This window comes from Haliotis asinina, chromosome 9 (assembly GCF_037392515.1).
Source record: "Haliotis asinina isolate JCU_RB_2024 chromosome 9, JCU_Hal_asi_v2, whole genome shotgun sequence".
Lineage (NCBI taxonomy): Eukaryota > Metazoa > Mollusca > Gastropoda > Lepetellida > Haliotidae > Haliotis > Haliotis asinina.
Genome location: NC_090288.1, coordinates 57780765 through 57800783, shown reverse-complemented (window position 1 = coordinate 57800783; position 20019 = coordinate 57780765). Strand labels below are relative to the sequence as shown.

At 35.4% G+C, this 20019-nt stretch overlaps 1 protein-coding gene across 2 annotated transcripts; it reads right to left on the bottom strand.

Annotated features, from left to right (window-relative positions):
• Positions 1 to 4046: 4046 nt before the first annotated feature.
• LOC137296509 (LHFPL tetraspan subfamily member 3 protein-like) lies at positions 4047 to 19796 on the bottom strand. Of its 2 annotated transcripts, none has more exons than XM_067828312.1 (4): positions 18843 to 19796; positions 12614 to 12847; positions 11780 to 11801; positions 4047 to 6111 (listed from the first exon to the last, which is right to left on the bottom strand). In XM_067828312.1, exons 1-3 carry the CDS (start codon positions 19255 to 19257, stop codon positions 11791 to 11793), a joined length of 660 nt encoding a protein of 219 aa, XP_067684413.1. In that variant the 5' UTR covers positions 19258 to 19796; the 3' UTR covers positions 4047 to 6111; positions 11780 to 11790. The 2 variants fall into 2 exon arrangements, with proteins under 2 accessions (XP_067684413.1, XP_067684412.1); XM_067828311.1 differs by having other exon boundaries at positions 11784 to 11801.
• Between the last annotated feature and the right edge of the window lie 223 nt (positions 19797 to 20019).

The following is a 20019-nucleotide window of genomic DNA, read 5'->3' as shown; positions in this document are numbered from 1 at the left end:
TATTTTAGTAAGGTACACCAACAGAATACCAGAAACCTACCTGCCATGTTGTTTAGTGTCATGCCACGCTAACCCTTTCCCTTACCCTTACCCTTACCCTTACCCTTACCCTTACCCTTACCCTAAACCTAAACCTAATCCTAATCCTAATCCTAATCCTAATCCTAACCCTAGCCAAAATTAAACTCGCTTGCTTTCCAAGATGGCAGAAGGTATCCAGTATTCTGTAGTCTTACCTTTCAGTAAAGTCACTTATCATTTCAGATGGACTTTGTAGTACGCAGAATTCACATCAGTAATGCCTTGTTGCTTTCCTCCCAAAACAAGCAGGTAATAAGAAACTGAAATAGCTTGCTGGCTGAAACTGTGTCTCATGTTTGCTTAGTGGAATTAGAAGGTCAGCCTTGAGTTACATTGACATTTCCTGCAGTTGTGTGCCCTCCATGTGTTAGACAAGGCCCTCAATTACAGTACTGACTGCCAGTGTGATGAAACTGAAGGCACATCAGTCTTCAGACATTTTCTATTTCTACAGAAACATCCATATAGATTCACAACTGAGGAATTCTGCAGTTTATCATAGTAATATATCAATTTCATCATAGGATGGTAGCTTCCTTTCACACATTTTAAACATACTGAGACCAAGTGTTTTCATGTTTTACAGACAGCTTTCCCTAAAGATTGTATGGAGGTGAAAAAGAAATATGATTTAAATCAGAAAGGATTTCAACTGTATGTTGGCAGTCTGTAAATAAATGTCTGGATCAGACAATCACATGATCAACAGCATCAGCACTGATCTATGAACAGGATACAATGATATGTCAACGAAGTCAGAGAATCTGACCATCCAAGCTTGTTACCCACTTCTTACAAGAAGCAGGGATTACTATAGATGAATTATAATGCATATCTTCATGGGTGTATATCTGGTATTCTGCCCATGGTTGCTATAAACATAGGTGAGTTGGTGCACTACTGACAACTTCAAACATGGTTTCCAAGAATTTGTTATGAATTTTGAAATGTTTAATAAGGGTAATAATAAACACAGAAAATCACTATCATGTGTCCTGTGCTCCCCACCATTTAATCATTAAATGTTTTTTTTTCTTTTTTTTCTTTTTTGTGTGCGTGCGTGCATGCGTGGGTGTGAATTTGTGGGTGTGTGTAAAACATGCACTTTACTAAGAAAACATGGTATTTCAAAAACATTTGTGTGATTGAAACAGTTTCGTCAGAATCAGGACTCTACATTTGAGAGAAAGTGTACTTTGCAGGTCACAGGTTAAAGGTGAAAGGTGATGGTGGGAGGATGGGCAGACGCCGTCTTCCTCCATTCCGAGAATCACATCAGTTAGACAAACATCTCACCGACACACCAAGCCTGTCTTCGCATCTCCTTCGCATCTGCTGTCGTTCTTCTTCCCACCTCTCATGGCCGAATATTGCCAGGATGTTTATATGGCTCACAAATCTATGCCCTAAACAAGTTCCTTTCCTTTTTTCATTCTTTTTTCAACAGGAATTTGATTTATCAGGTTAATGAATCTTTGTGTAATTTTGTCTCTGCCCATTGATTTAAGAGAGTCTCATCAAACATAATGAGTCTTCTGGGGGTTGAAATAGCCACAGCTATTGGGTCAGCTGAGAGCCATGATTTTTCAAAAAGTGAAAAAAACTTTCAAATTTCAAAAACTTGAAAATGGAGTTATTTCTTTACTAATTTTTACAACAAGCTAGATAGATGTTAGCTTCATTAGTGTGTAAGTGATCGAGTATAGTTTTATGCTGCATTTGACATTATTTTAGTTACATCACATGTTACTTGATGTTGAGGTAAATCTCCACATGAAACAGGTCCGATGTTATCACTGTAGTGAAAGAAATGAACTTTGATATTGGATGCTTGAAAATTAATCGTGCTGTTCAGGGATTTGAACTCACATAAAATGTTTCTAGAATGCCCAAGGGAGACAACTCTACAGAGGAGTTCCTCTGATGACTGGGTCAGCTCCCCACTACATAATAATAGGGCCATAAGTGATAGTTAAGTACTTGTTAAATGTGCAGCTAATGCTAGAGATAAATATTATTGAATTCTTCTCAAGAACAAAGTATTTTATAACCAAAGCTTCCTCACTGCCATGTGTTCAAGCAGCACAGCAATGGCTACATATTTCATGTGCATCACATGAGGACCATGTACAAAGAATCTTCATAGCTGAGAATACAGATCTTGAGTATCTTTTAAAAATGGTCTTCATTAATCGTTAAAATTGTTTGCAATTTGAATTGTAAACCAAAAGTCACTGTGTTCTTTAATCCGATGGTTAGACCTGGAAATTGGCCAACACATGATGTTCATCTCCTAATCCTAGCTCATTATACTTGAGTATAATTACTGATGGTTGAAGGTTCAGCAACCTGAAAGGAAAACCTTTTGTCATGTCTCAAATCTTTTCTATAAATATTTGTTTAAACCATAGATCATGCTAAATGAGATGAGAAAGAGTATAGAAATTCTTGAAAAGTAGACATTCTAAACAGAGGTTACTGAATAAATTTGTCAGTGTCTTCTTGCATTCCAGTGAGATAAAAAAAATCATTTACCACTGAACAAAACAGATATTTCATCTCAATTCTGTTAATATCTCAGAATAATATTTGCCATTTTTGGGCCATAAGGCACTAGTTATTACACTGTACTTGTGAATGAAAGATGTGATACATGTATGATAAATTCGTTTCATGTCATAATTTGACCTGTCTTTTACAGCATTTCCCACTGCAAAGTGTTTTCAATGACTGTCCTGACAGAAGGTCATGTAGTAATCCCAGGATATGTAGTTGCTGCACCCTGCCCCTGCCTTGCTGTGACTCACACCGAGGGAGGGACGACTCACGTAGCAGGGGAGACGTGACTAGGTTCATCACTAGAATGCTCAGAATCTACTGTTTCACGAATACCATTAAAAAACTTGTGTGGCTGCTGAGAGAGTGAAACTTGACAAAGACGTTGGTGAGTCATCAAGTCTGGAGCCTGACCACTTTCTGTCCTCATCTGACAATATGTATTACAAATCTTTTTCTATAAAAGCAGGTCAACTGTTGTGTTTTTATTACCGTCGCAACATGTTTCCTTGATTCTCATGCTATAGTGTCTGTGATTTGGACAAAGAGACTTGTGTATGCCAGTTTTTTGGTTGGGTTGTTTAACACCACACTCAGCAATATTGCAGTGATCTGCAAGTATGTGTAATCGATTTTTGACCAGTCAATCCAGTGATAAACATCATGAGCACCTACACAACTGGAATACCATGACATGTCTACAAAGTCAGCAAGACTGACCTTTGACCTGATCCCCTCAGTCACCTGCTATGATAAGCATAGCTTGCTGAAGACGAATTCTAACGTGATATTTTCAAGGGTGTGTATGTCAATACATGTGTTACACCGGCATGCACAATACACTTTGTTGTGATGAGATACGTAAACTATGTCATGAAATGATACATGACACAGTAAATGACAGGTTCACAAGAGCCTTGTGTGGAAACACATTCTAGTAACAAAGAATCAAATGAAACCAAACTAACAGATCTCCTTAGTCTCCCATTTCACTACATCTCCTTATCAGGAAATTATTTGTCTCTCTCAAAATTATATATATTCAGAGACAAAGTGTTAGTCTAACAATACTCCAGCTGTATCATGATCTGAGCTCCTGTACCCATGTAGGGCATTGAACTCAAAGTCCAAGAAACAAACTAAATACTCTACTAAATTATCTCTCACATGACATGCAGTTTACACACACGAGTGGCTTTCATTTTACACTGCTTTTTAGTAACATTACAGGAACATGATGGTGTGTAACACAAGAAAAGGGTTAACACACTGTACCCTTGAGAAGAATCAATCCTGCATTTTCAGTATCACAAGCAAATGCTTTAACCACTGTGCTATCATACAGTCACAGTCACAGTTCAGTAAGTAAGTAAATATCTTAATCACACACAAAGACAAAACAAAATATAGATAATTTTGATATTTATTTCGAGCATTTCATTAATTTACAAATATTTCAAGGGAGACATACTTAGTTTGATGATAACTATGTTCGTATCAGTTGTATTATAGCATACACAGATTTTGGCAAATTTGATGACATGAATATGTTGAGAACATCACACACTTTGCAAGAGATGCTGACTTGGAATGAGACAGTATGACATATGCTGGCACCTGTCTCTACGTCCCAACACACATCAACTAAGCTTGTTTGAGTATGTACATGTAATTAAATCATATTAAAACATGCTTAAAAGAACTCATTTACAGATGAATATTTTTTCACAATATCTCACTTAAACACTTAGAAACAACATAAAGAATAAATTGAAATCTTTTTTAATTGTTATTCCCCAAACTCTATATGAAATTGGAATGGTATACTGAGATGGGAATTTCTTCATCAGACCAGCAAGGGAATAACTGAACAGCCAATTGTAGCTTTACTTGTAAAAATATAACAAGCATAAAAAACTTTCTTACCCTGGGACAAGCACAGATCAAAGACTTTGATTTAAAAAATTATTGCCATTAAGATGTAAATCTGATGTACATAAATGTGAATATCTATATACAGTGTATATCTACAGTGATGTTTACACAAACGCTATACAAATAATGTACAAAATCGTCAGAAGCTAGTAAACACAGGTAGTGTGAAATTAATCATCACATTTTCAATGATCTGGAAACAAATGGTTCAACTACTGCTACTGACTCACTAAGCAGAAGGATACTTACTTGTCATGACACATCAAAGCAACGCACAGAGAGAAATTCTCAAAAATTCTGAAAAATAGTAGCCAGATAAAAAAAAAACCTACATATTCAGCAGTATATGGTTGTCTTATGAACATTTTGTCCAGCATGAAATAAAATTCATAAACTTTGCTCTATTCAAAAAACATTAAGTTTAATTATTTCTACAATTTTATTACAGAAAACAACAGATTCCAATTATTTCACTAATTTTATGCTTATCTCAGAGATTATCAGCATGGTCATGTTTACATGAACATAAGCTCTTAGATGCCATGGTTAGTCTCAGTTCACATCATCTGTGGATAAAATATAACATTCTCTCATTAGTCTCAAGTTCATATATATGTAAAAGCATAAATAATTTCACAGCAAATATAGGTCCAGTTGTAAAAAAATATTTGATAACACAAATATTGACAGATCACACAATAACAATCCCATTATTGTAACATTACACACATATACAGCAGTCTACTGCTATAGATAGTTGGTAAGCACTAGAGTCTAGTGGGAGGATATTGGTATGTGTAATGAGTTGCATGTCTACACAGGTTGTGACTTACCCGAGACTTAAATATAATACAGTGAATTAGTCAATCTGGACATTTTTTATTCTCATGAAATCATCTGGAATAAAGCATATCCAGATTAACAAATATATATACACTTTCTGTGAGTCATGTCTATTTCCATTTGAAGTAAGATGTAGCACAAATAGTTCAGATTTTCAGGTCTCAGAATTTTAAGCAACAAAGAGGGCAACCATCCTTGGAATTTTGTGCTGAGAACAGTTTAGAAGTTTCAAATTAGCAGACTAAAGTGAATTTTGAGTCTATGTAGTTGAAAATGTTTGAAACAGGCAAAGTATCCACATTGAAAAGATTATACTTTACTGAAACTTGAAACAGTCTGTGTTGGTTTAAAATTATTACAAAAAAATCAGGTCCTCAAAAATATCACATCAGTCAAACTGATATTTTTCATGATTCACATGTATTAGTTTAGTCAAGTACAATGTTGCATGCTGGGAGTTTAACTGAAGCTCCTGTTTCATTGCAGGTCACAAGGCAGAGAGTCACAGTGCAGTATCTAGCCCAGTGATATATCATCTATACACTCTGATATATACACTTTACACAATTCTGCTGGAATGGTTGGAACGCTTGGACTTCTCCGAGCGATGAGAATATTCTGAATATCTGTCCTCAGACAAGGGAGGGAATCCAGATCTCTTAGAGAGAGTGTCGCTTGCAAATCCATTCAGCTCAGCTGCAAGTAAGCACAAATGAACATCATTATAATTCTATATGAAATATCATTTTAAAATAGGCTTGGGAATAGTAATGGTAGTCTCAGCATTTCACTTTTTGCATCAGATTCTTGACAGTGAGTAAATCTTGTTTAAGACAGTTGTCAGAAATAATCCAGCTGTATCACAGACCCCTGAAACAACAGAATCCAGGCAGAGCCAACAGTAGCTGACTGCAAGCGCAACAAACCACACCCATGGGTAAGATAACACACGTATATCCCAGGTCATACTCAAGGGAGTCTCTTTGTCAGCCATCATGATTAGCATGATCAGTCTATACAACCTTTCAAATCCTTAAGTTTCATTCAATCTATTCAACCTCCACAGGGTTCATGCCATCTATTCAGTGCCACAGGATTGATATGATCTACTCAACCCCTACATGATTCATGCAGTCTATTCAACCCCAAACTGGGTCTATAAAATCTATTCAACTCCCATAGGGTTGATATGATCTACTCAACCCCTACATGATTCATGCAGTCTATTCAACCCCAAACTGGGTCTATAAAATCTATTCAACTCCCATAGGGTTGATATGATCTACTCAACCCCCACTGAGTTCATACATTCTATTCAACCCCAAACACGATCTTTTCGATCACTTCAACCTCACAGGGTTTATTTAATTTATTCAAACCTAATTGGTTTTATTACAATTAAGCTTTTCAACGTCACAAATACACTCTCATATTTAGAGACTATTAATGAACAAGGCATGGCTGGTTATCTCTGTTGGGAAGTCCTGGTCAGTACGTGAGATTGAGCCTAACATTCACAAGAGATGACAATTTATCAATTAGTAGTAAGCATGCTATATACTATTGTCATATCTAAAAGAATGTTATGAAAAACATGAAATGTCAAAACTGTTAAAAACTGCACTTAATTCTGGTAACATAATAAAAATGGTGATGTAATAAACAGTACATGATAAACAATATCGATGGTGCCATTTTAGAAGTTAAGGTGATGAAGAATGATGACAATATTTTAATGGATATACAGCGTCTTTATTGTGTAAAAGGTGACATTTTGCCAGTGATTCTGATGTTGTCAAGCAATCTATGCTTAAACGTCGCCTTTCACAGAGAAAACAAGTTGTATAGCCATAAAATTATCAGTATTTTTGCCATATAATTCAAAAAAGGCAGTCAGCAGTTAGAAAGGCTATTCATAGTTTGAACAAGAACTATTTTCAATACAAATTCATGTGTTTCTGAAAGCTCTGCAGAAGCTACCTCAATACAAGATGACAACACTAACAGTCAAACTGATGGCATGAACTTACTGAACACTATCAGCTTGTCAGACCAACCTCCCTTTGGTACTGTTGCTCACTTACATTACTTTCATTGGTTGAGTTAAAAGATTAATGGATGAAGGTATTATAAAAACCATCAACACCAGAACAGCCAGCACCCATTATCCATCCAAACAGGTGTTGTTGGGCACAAATTACAAAACAGAGGCAAAACTATCTGATCAGGGAAATCAGTGACAACACCAGGTGTTTACAAAAAGTGCCAGGATGTCCTGCCTCACTGGTAGCATCTGGATTCCTACAGCAAAAAGTATTTGTTATATTATGATGCACACCTAAAACAATGTCTTTACTTGTAGAATATTTTCTGCTGTCAACATTTCTCCTAGACAGCTGCTATTTGATCTATCTGGTCAAGTATAGATGACACTCATTTATTTATTTACTTACTTACTTACTTACTTACTTACTTACTTACTTACTTACTTACTTACTTTGCATACACACACATGCATGCACAAACAGACTAAAATTTTCCTCAGAATTCTGTTGGCTACCACACTGACATTGCTACGATCATACTTCCTCCAAGTGAGTACTATTGTATATAATATTGAACTTGAAGGAAATACTGCAGTTTATTGCACCAACCACCATTAATATGTTTTGACAGAAAAAAAATAGAAAGACATGTTGCTAAAAAAATAACCCCAAAATCAACTAAAAATGTCCATAAATGTAAACAAGAAGACAAAAGGTCTCCTTGTCTTTCTGTACATTGTACCCAAATCTAAGCCAGAATACAGAGAAATTTGCTAGACAATTAACATTCTTGAATTGCGCCAGTTTGTTTTGAAGTCTGGTCACATCAATAGCAAAAGAGTCACTGGAGAAAATGGCTGACACCCCAGCATTCCAGATAACCTTCCAGTGTTTGCTCAGACTGAGTGACGAGATTTGCACACCAATGTGATCCAGCTTCCTCAAACACAGAAGCAACGCTAACTTAGGGCCACGGATTTCGGGGGAAATTGACGCTCTAATAGCATGCAATGTATCACTTAAGCAGGCGACTGTGTTTTAAACGACATGCTTGTTTCACGCAGACATCAAGCTCTGAAAACACCTTTGCAATGTTTCACAATTTGTCAGAGGTAACCATGGTGACCTATTTCTGAATGACAGTAAACTTTATTAATGTATACTATGGTATTTGCCATAAAGCAGATTTGAAAGGTTTTATCAGGGGCAGGTATATTAGGAAAACAATCATTTTTGTGCAAAATTGGAATGTTCTTTTTCCTACATTCCAAGGTATGTCAGTCATGAAAAAATAAGTGTTCAAGTCTCTTCCTCTTTGTTAGACCCATTTTCAGTGTAGTTAGCTCTCCCAGTCAGCCGTACATAGACAAAAGTATAGACCAGTTATAATTATACTATTCAATGTATGGTAAGAAACACATTTCCCTCTGCAGATGACTATTTGATCATTAGGAAATGTTGAGTATTGTAGTGATTACTAGTGTTATTATAGTTCTAATTGGTGGCTTCAGTCTTATGACTTTCTTTAGCATGCATTAAGCCATTTGTAGTTCCAGTTCTGGAATTTTGACTGACATCACCTGCACACTCAGGACCAGATACTGAAACAGGTTTAGATAAACCCTTGTACCAGAATTATAAATGGCAATATCTTCCTCCCCAGAGTCTCTGGTGATCCCTTTCATAGTCTTGAGCACCTATACTGGGTTTGAATCCCACACTGTCACAGATGGGATTTTCAGATTGTTAGCACCATATCAGAACTAACATGTCCAATATATATCATGTTTACTTAATCAATAAGCTATAATGCTTTGATACAAGTGAATTACGGATTAAACAGCAATAACTCCTATCATTCAGTAATTCTGTAAAATCATAATAACAATCATTCCTTTCAGTTACAGTGTCAGATCACAGATAAATACAGGTTTCCTTAAACTGTTGCTCATGTAGCTGGGGCAACAGAAGAGAAAGAAATTGTGCAGAAAATATGGTAAATTATTAGATACTATTGTTAATTCTGCAACAATATTTACAGTACAGGATGAGTTAGGTGCAGTCAGTGCAGGTTCTCTATTGGTATGGTATTCAAATAATGACATCACAATCAGACCTCTCATTAGCGTCACAACAGTTTACACAATAGTTTACACAGTATCAGCTGGCTATGTCCTGACAGAGATGGGAACAGCTCCTGAATTAAGGATAGGCCTGCTTGGCCCTGTAGTCGAGACTAAATCATACGGATGTACATTGTACTGGTTGGTTATAATACATGGCAATCCCACTGGCTTCTCCATTACTGCTATTTTTATGCGTTAATCTTGTGTGAGTATACACTAGCTCCATATTAACCTGGTACAAGAACCACAAGTAGTTGAAAGTTTGTTACAAACACTAAAGAAGCTGTTTTCCATTAAAAAAAGATTGTTCCTTCATTATCTTCAAATCATCACATTTAATATCAAATTTATTGAAAACATATTTTCTAAGGTTTGGGGGGCAGATTATTTTGAGTACTGGAAATATTCAATAAAAAAATACTATTGGTCTGGTGCATAAAGTAATAGTACTAATGTATAAAACATACAAAAAACAATACAAAAAGAATACAAAAATGTGAATTCTAATCATTACTTTATCCTAAACAGACAATACAAAATAAGCCTACAATATAACACACTGAGAAAACGCATTTCCTAATTACTAATTAGGCGTTCTAACAGCAAATCAAACAGGAAAATTCACTTCAGAAATTATTCAGCTATTTCCTCCCTAGAACCACTCATTATGTTTTGCATTCTCTCAATAACATTGTACCACACCCACTATTACTATCACTATGAACTGTGAACTGAATTACCAATTCATGTTACATGTGCAGTTTTCTAGTCAATATTATAACATGTTTATGTTTTAAAAAGATCCAGCAATGTTGAATTGTCCATATTATCTACACCATGAGCATCACATGATGAATAACAAGACGCCTCAAAACAATAAATGCAGTACTGTTATTACCTCAGAGGTTTTATATTAGAGATATTCAAGAATGATAGCCTATTGTTACTGACCTACATCCACGCATAGTTTAGGTGATTTAGTTCAGTTAGTTGATACTACTGTGATACAATGACGTCATTAAGTTGTCAGCGTGGATTTAGCTCAAAATAAATGATCTAATTGCTATTATTACTGTTAGTTAGATATTATGTTGTTAGAGGTGAAACAGGATTTCATGTCACATTCAAGATTATTGTGTGCACACATGTGCATGTGTGAGTGTGGTGTATGTGTATGTGTCTAGTTCAGACTAACTCGTGTTATAGAACTGTTTCACTGTGACAACAACCACAGTTTAACACCAGTGCACCTCTCTGACACATGATACTGTCTTTGATCCAACAAAGCCTGGGATATCGCTGTTTCATTTCATAAATCAATGTTACTGATTTCATATGCTGACTTATGTTTTTGGAAATAATGGTGGAATACTACTGCTGACATATGTATTTACAAGAAATGACATCAATACAACTTTCTTATACATGGTCAACATGAAGGGTCTGCGCAACATACGTACTGAATCATATCTATAAACACAAACTACACTGAAGTCAAGTGTTAATCAAGGCACTGCCATATGGAGTTAAACATTAGTATCAAAATATTGAATGATATACTAGTAGTATTTGCTTGTTTATGTTATGATTAGTTTGTCAAAACTGTTAATTACATAAAACTGAAAAGGTTCAACTGTTATAAAGTTGAAATGATAATCATTCATGTCAGCCATAGTAATGATCTATTCTTGATCTATCTCATCTCATGTAGATAATCAAACAAATCTAAAAGAGACAGTGTTCAAACTAGTGCTTCATGAAGGAGAGCTCATTTCTGTCATTGTTTAGAATCAAGTAGGTACAAGTACAAACAATAATCTGGGAACAATAAATTTCAAAACACACAATCAGCAAAATGTATCATTACAAAACCCATTTACGAGTTAGTTCTACTGACAAAAGACTTTCACCAAAAAAATGTCACACAGCATATCTCCAATTGGAGTTTCTTCTTTAAGAGATCTGAATGTTGTTTCCAGCAATAGGTAACTATGGCAACATGAATAATTTAATTTCATAAACAATATACAAGCTACAAACAGGAACAAAGAAGAAAAGAAAAACAACATGTTGCATTATTGTGAATCTGAAACGGTATTAGGAAATTAAAACTATGAACGTATGTCATTCATGACGTGTTAGGAGTCACGTTGTTACAAAGAAACTCAAGATGGTGTTACAACAGATATATACCTACTGAGATTCTATTTTCCAGCTGAAACAGGAGTTTAAGGAATTATTTCAATGCCTCATATCACTGGCGACTGAACAACAATGTTAGGGATCATTAATGTTTCGGGGAATACATATGTGGAGTTGTGCTTGTAAATCTTTAAGATGAAAACTATCCCCCCTAAACAATTATCCAGAACCTTTTTTGTTCAATATATACCCAGAAAAAGACATAATGTTGTAATAAAAATTCTTTAAACCTCAGGGGAGAAGGAAAGATATTAGAGTTTTTAAAATATCAAATTACAAGTCTAAGTTTAGGAAAAGTTAAAGTAATTTTTACATGATGACATCATAGACATGAATAACAACAAGCAATATTAATTGCTTTCACATTTTTTACATTAAATAGATAAATGCTGATCTACATGGTTCAAAAAGAATATATACTTCAACAGTGAATAGATGTTTTGAGATCTTCCAACTAATTTTTAACATCTGAGAAACTTATCTTGGGTCAGACACTTGCTCATAAACAACATGAAGAATAATGCTTCTTGTTTGGGGGTGATTTTTTCAGCATTATGTCTAAATTTTGTGTTGTTGCAGACCACATTAGGCCATACAAAAAAATTAGCAAAGTCAAGTTCTCATTCATGTGAACAAATCAGACAAATATTTTCTTCAGTTCACTTTTGCCAGATCTCTAAACTAGCAAATGGTCGACAAGAATGTTCCATACCTAATCCACAGATTGAGACTAATCAGTTAATACAACTTGTCTCAGAATTGATTCCAGGAAACATGATACTATTAATGATAAATTCTGCTGACCCAACAAATAAATCCACTTACATTTTTCCTTCTTCCCATATACCTCAGGTAACAGCTTAGCTTGTTTGGCTGCCAGAACAAACGCTAATGTAGCCAGAATCACAGCATCAAAGATGAGCACTATGGCTAGAATATATGCCCATCGCATGCCACAGGTGCCAATGTTGTAACTTCCACTGTTGGAGCAGATGTCCTGGACGAGGCGGGAGTCAAAGCCGTTGGGGTAGACAATGCAGCCAAGAATGAGAAAGAGAGCTGCAAAAACAATTTGAGAATGAAAATTTACTTGATGGGCTAAGAACTTGTAAAAAAATAAAATACTTGGTAGATTATCAGAAAGTTCATTTATTTTGCTAGCTGAGTGAAAAGGGGATCTTTGCCTGGTTTGAATCTCAAATCTTATTCCACCACTTTATTCTAATGGATCTACTGATCTGACAGTTTATTAGGGTTTTAAATGCATATTTCACTTTTAATGATAGTATTTATTTTTAAAAGATTTCTTTCATCATATTGATTGTTTTACTGTCAAGGCTATCTTCATCATTAGTGCTGTAGAAAGAAACCCTTTTCCCTTGTGGTTCTTTTGTTTTTAGGATTTTCAGTTTTTAAGTTTGGCAGATAAATAAAGCAAACAAAATACACTGAATTACTCAATCAAACTACTATGACTAACACTGTACGTCCAACTGATCCATGGATCTTGAAGAGGCCTCTGTCAAGGCATTCAAGGCAAGAGGGTGTCAGGCATTCAAGGCAAGAGGGTGTCAGGCATTCAAGGCAAGAGGGTGTCAGGCATTCAAGGCAAGAGGGTGTCAGGCATTCAAGGCAAGAGGGTGTCAGGCATTCAAGTAAGATGACTGTACCAAAACAAACAAGCTTTGGGCAACGCCTTCCAGGACACTAAATATGCACGAGAATACCTTCTCCCTAACTAAATTTAGTGGCTGAGGGATAAAATCAGACACAGACAAAATATACATTCATGACATGAAAGCTAACTTGGTACTGGTTGTAATGATAGAAGTAGCGATGCCTATTAGTATCCCTAGGGATTATGGAAATTGTTTGAGTCAATACTCAGCCTGTATGTGTACAGAAGATGTTTTTTCTCTTCAATACACAATGTTATTTAGCATAGTTACTAATGGAGACATAGACTACCTCAGGGTCCCTGAAACACATTATTTCACCTTCCAACTAGCCGATTCTGCAATGCTGAAGCCCTCTATGACGCAAGTCTTCAGATTCAAAGCCTCCCATCTCTGTGGGGTCCCTTTACAATCTATATGAATTTATGTGTTTCCATCAAATTTATATATTTTCAGAGACGTAGTGTTCATCAAGGGAAATAAATGATCATGATGATGATGATGAGGCTGGACGATACTATTTCCTGAAACGTGACCTATTCCTTCACATCTCCCGATGAGGACAACGTCCAGGCCCAACCCAACAGTCTACCCAGATTAAGGTCAGTTACAGCTCTCGTAACAGGCAATAGGACAACAGTCACTGAATCACAATACTAACTTACATGGATATTCCACATAGACACAGTACAACTACAAGTCTAAACTAGTCTAAACCAAGCAGTCCTTGTACACTCTCCATTATGCCAAGCACCAGACAGGGCTACACCAGGTACCATCTTTGAATGTATTTGGTAAGACCTGTCCAGAGGATATGCTGGCAGAAGTTCTGTCTACTACTAGTACAATACCACTCTCGCATTCTTTTTCATAAGCATCAGTCAGATCACATCATTCATTTGGATACTGCTATTTTCATCTTTCAAAGCATTGTTACACAATAAAACAATAATTCAAATAAAATTCAAACATGATTAAGATATCAAAATGAATATGCAGAAATTACTGTACGCTCAGTATTAATAATGTCAGCAATAATATGAATAAGCACCCCTGACCATCATCATGCAAGTTTTCTTGTTCTTTGTACACTCAAGTTGAACAGTCACTCACCTACCATGCATGAACATATGATCACCAAAGTTTAAGTTTCTTCAGTGCTGTAACTAACACTATTTAGCATCAAATTTAACATGTGAATGGTTTTTAGGGTTTTATGTGAATGGTTTGTCTGGGAAACTCACAAAAGGGATACCAGAGGTAAAAACAGTAATACGCTTTAGACTCTGTTCCAATATATATCATCACAATTGATGAGGACAGAATGTACATCTTTCACTGTTGAATTAATGAATGTCCTGTCAAGGAGATACAAGTCCCTATGGCACTCTAAATATTTACTGGCCCTACCCTTGTCATGTATGCACTGTATCTTGAGATGCTTTAAACCGTAAATACACATAATTAGTGCAAAAGTTAAGGTTTCAATTAAGTCCCTTAGATACACAAGTTGTCAATACTATAGTTTTACCTAATATGACCTTCAACATGTTCAACACACAAAATAAACACTGTGTAGATCTCACGGTAAAAATGCTAAATTTTAAATGATTTTTGACATGTTTTGAATAAGGGATTCCTAGAAGGAGGGTGTATAAAAAGATATTTTGTGTTGACATTGTTAGTTTCCCGACATAAGGAGTCACAAGACACACAAATCCAAGCTTTCTCAAAGGAATTATGACAAACTAACTGTTTTTCCTGGACAAAGACACCTCTATATGAGCCAGTGATATGCAGCTAATCCCTCAAGGTAGGTCGTTTACACTAGAAGATTCCTGCAAATAGGGCTGTGAAAAAAAACGGCCTCAGGTGATATATTTTTGGTTTTTTTTGTTTGATTTGAAAATTCCCTGTCAATACTCTGTAGATTTGATATGAGAACACAAGGCCAAACTTCAAAGGAAATAAAATTATCCTAATAAATATGTCATTTAAAAGCAGCTTTGATTTTTTGATGGTTTGTTATGTGGGCTGAATTGTGTAAAGCATTACATGAAATGTATGTGCAGGTTTTTGTTTAAGATGAAAATATGGCAATTGTTGAGACAACATAATAATTTTGTTTGCCTGTTTCACTACCAGATCATTGCAATCACAAATGTTCACATAATCTACATCAGAGAAAACACAGTAACACATTAAACATACTACGGAAATCAAAAAAAAATACACAATGACAACATATTTGATATTTGTTTATTGATATGAATAAACAGGCATTGATTTAAATCCATTTTTATCCTTTTGTTACATCATTCATGAATGTTTATTTACAAATAAATTTGAACAATGAACTACAAAATGCTGATTAAAAAGTTTTGGGTGTAACCAATTCAAAGGATATTTGTTTTACATGTTTTACAGGGTTTTTCTATGGTTATCCTATGTGAAGTATGGGATAACAAAATCATTACCACTAATTTGATGCTACAAAGAATTAGCCAGGGTAGTTAAACATTGAGTTGTCTTGAGACAGACGGTGGTCTTTCTCTACCCACTTTGCTACTCTGCTTCCTGATGTGGAGTATGTGAAAAGATTTCCTTTGTAACACAGTCTCACTTTCACACTCACTGGTCCTTCTTAGAATTTAGTTATGCCACCTAATTTTTGGTTTGAAATTCAATGTTTCAAGGTTTGTTGGTCGTTTAATGCCATATTCAGCAACATCCCAACCCAAAGGTGGCCGTTTTTAAACAAGCAAGTCTGGACCAGACAATCCAGTGATCAACAGCATGAGCATCAATCTATGCAACTGAGATATGATGATATGTGGTGACCAAGTCTGCAAGCCTGACCACCCAATCAGGTTAGTTGACTCTAACAACAAGAACATATTGCTGATTCTAACCCAGATTTTCACAGGTTCAATGCAGGCGATCAAAAATAGAGAAAAAGAACAGGAATTTTCAAGTTTCACACAGGTATCATTACAAATGAGTGAATATAAAAATAATAAAAACAGTCTATTTTACAATTTACAAATAATTTCAAGAACAATCATTTTTAAAAAAAATATGTATCACCTTTCTTTGGGAATAAATTGTCAAAATACTTTTTCAAAAATTGGACAAAATCATTCGTTTTTCAGTCAGACTTTTGTAGAAGATTATTCAGATTGACTAATAAACATGACATAAAACTACTATTTGGAACAGTGAGCATTAACGTTATAGCTCCCATGACTCTACATACACTCTATCCTAAAACATCTATTTTCAAAACTGACAATATAGTACTGCAATAGCACCTGTATACATGGCAAAGGATTAAAGGTAAAAAATATATTTGGAATTTCCAACAAATATTTCCTGAGAAAATTTACGGAACAACAAATTGAGACAATACAAACTCACAAAAATAATGCCATTTCCTGATTTTTTAAATACAGTGTAAAGATAAGGGCACTGTGTGAGACAAACACCGCTTGTGCCAAGTATAACAGCTTGTGTGTTGGATGGTGATGTACAGCTCTGACTTTAAAGCCCGGAGAGAAGAATGGGGGCAGATTACCTGTAATCTACACAAAGCCTGTCACTGAACCTAAACACATATAAACACTAACAGACACTTCGTCAAGGTTACAAGTGATATTCTTTAATCTCATTGATCAATTACATCGTGTTCAATTACTTTTAGTATTTTGATGATGCCACCTATTTCAGCAATTTTTACAATCAATAAGTTACAACAATTAAAAATGTTATATTAATGGGAATATTATGTCATAAAGATACAATATTTTAGATATTACATTTTATTTAAAGATTCATTTTGAGAACAAGCTGTGCAAGACATCTGTTTTTGTTAAACATTTATTTGGTTATTTTTTTTCCAGGCTTTACTTTGAAAATAAATGTTTTCATGTGTAATGATTTCATGTATAATATGATTTCATGCTTTCAAGGTATTTTGATGTAGACATCACTGTTATTTGAGATTTGGTTACATTACAGTATATCATGAGGTGTTGAGGTGTGGAGAGATGAAATGAAGTTCCCAATTATTGCAGTTCTAGTAATCTAGACAAGGGCCCTTTTAGGGAATGTGTCATGGGTGGGTGGGTGAGTGGGTGAGTGGGTGAGTGAGTGAATGAAAGGGTTTGGTGGCTGGGTGTGAGTGAGTGACATGGTGTTTGGGTGTGTGTGTGAATCAGTGAGTGAGTGAGTGAGTGAGTGTGTATCAGTACTGCTGACAGTGAGGAGGCAGCTTTGTATGGCATCACATGTATGGAAAATCACTTGATAACAAGCAGCATCAGTAACAACGCATATGTAGGTTTAATTTTATTATGTAATTGTTATATACTACTCAAAAGAACTTAAAAAAACAAATTGTTTCATATGTTATGCTGCATCTTGTTTAAGTTCTTTTTAGTTGTTACAATCATTCATTGTATCTATCTGATATATGTCACATATAAGCGAGGTTAACCAGCTTAATGTGTTTGAAAAATGTCACTGTTAAGAGAAAGATCAGGCAAAAACTAAATGTCATAAATCAGGATTTGGACTTATAACCAGACATATGACATATCCTGTCACTGTCAAGGTGTGCAACTCTGCAGAGTATGGTGCTACATATTTGTGGACATATGCCCCTCAAAGAATATGTATAAGTATGCACTTCTATGATTAATTTTTATGAAGTGCTTAACAAAGCTGTTAATTTATATCATTAATTAGAAAACAAAACATGTTTTGTTGCATTATGTCATACAAAGCCTGGCATAGTAGTATTGAAAGTTTTATAATTCATAACTACATTTTGCTTTCTTTAATTGTTTTTAAATACATACTTAAATTATTTTACTCATACAAAACTATATAATTTGGTGTGTAACACAAGAGGGTTTGTTGTATGTGGCTATATATACACATTTTCCTTTTTACTTTAATTACTCATTTCAACAGCCTGCTATAACACTATTTAATTCAGTGTTTTCAGTTGATCTTAATTATATAAAATAACAGTAAATATATCAATTATTTATTATAAGAATATTCCTCATTAAACTGTCAGTGTAGGTGTTTAATTAACAGATCCAACAAATATATCATGGCTGTATATATGAGATGAATACGTACAAAACTATCTCATTAATGCTACTAACAGTCCAGTAAGTGAACCTTGTTTGTCCAAATCCTATTACACCTTAAGCATCTGAATCTAACGGCTCATCACTATCATTATACCAGTTCCCAACGTAAGCGACAACTAAGTAATGTAACTAATTAATCAGCTGATGTTCATACCCCCAAATGGCAGTAAAGGTGAACATCAAAGATGCCGCCGACTGGTATGCCGTTATACTTACCGCCGATCACCTGAAGCCAGCCACAGATTCTCAGAACGGTAGCGGTGTTCAAGAACAGGAACAGAATCAGACACAGGCAGCAGATGAGGAACAGAAGCGCCGAGGCACCAACGAAGAAGGCAGCAGCGCGGAATGAACCGTTGAGAATCGTATCAAACTGGATAAAGTCTCCGGTACACTCGAAATCATTAGCTCCAGTGTTCTCTTCGCAAGCTTGGTACAGCCCAAAGAACCCTGCCTTGTTGCTTTCCCCCGTGTCCCCGATCCACTGGGGTTGAATAAATGCCACGATATTCAGAATGGCAAAACAAATGGTAAATATAGCCCATAACACTGCTACCGCACGTGAATTTCGAACATAGTTTGTATGGTAAATTTTCGTCACCTCGGTCGAATACTCTATTTCTCTATCCATTTCGGCAACTTTGCTGTTTCGTCGCCAAAAAACTTCAAATAAAACTCACAAGTTTTCGGCAGCTATTCCAATAACGTTTCCACCGAATCCAATCCAGGTGAACGGGGTGGCGGTGGGTGAGGCAAGTTGTATTTCAACCACAATTCCAGTGTTTTGCCCACCTTGCTTGAATGAAATCCAGTGTAGTATTATTAGCTTCGCGAGACCGGTCTGACAGGTTTCAGAATAGCAGACAAGCCAGGTGAAAATTCTGTTTACCTACAACTGATGTTCTTGCTGTTGACTTCGCCCGCGCCCGTCTGCTGTCCACCATGCATTTAGCAAAGAAAAAAGATTTAAATCATCAATAAATTTGCACTAAATCTTCCACCAAGAAATCAAAACCGTCAAATAAATTACAGTAACTCATAGGAATAATTAATAGCTTAAGGTTATTAAGTCACCTTCTTTCAGAGTTTAGAGGTGTGTGGAGTTTTGTCATCTGGACTTACTTTATAAAATCCGAGTGAATGTACCCAGTGTGCTAACGAAACGTAACTAGGTAATATCGCTCAAGGAATATGAAACCATATTATTTTAGATTGAGCATATGCATAGTATCAATTAGCTACTTTAAGTTTCCAAATATAAGTTAATTACATTCCTAATTCCAATACATCATAATTCCGTGTGAATTATTATAAGATCTCATACTAAATCTGTTCAATACATTCAATAAGCCACTGCAACATATTTTGCGTATAACATACTTTCTTTTGAATG

Excerpts from the sequence above, each read along its gene's own strand:
- LOC137296509 (XM_067828312.1), bottom strand. The coding sequence starts at position 19,257 with ATGGATAGAGAAATAGAGTATTCGACCGAGGTGACGAAAATTTACCAT. Across the intron at positions 12,848-18,842 it reads CTGGCTTCAGGTGATCGGCG|CTCTCTTTCTCATTCTTGGC; the intron begins GTAAGTATAACG and ends TTGTTTTTGCAG.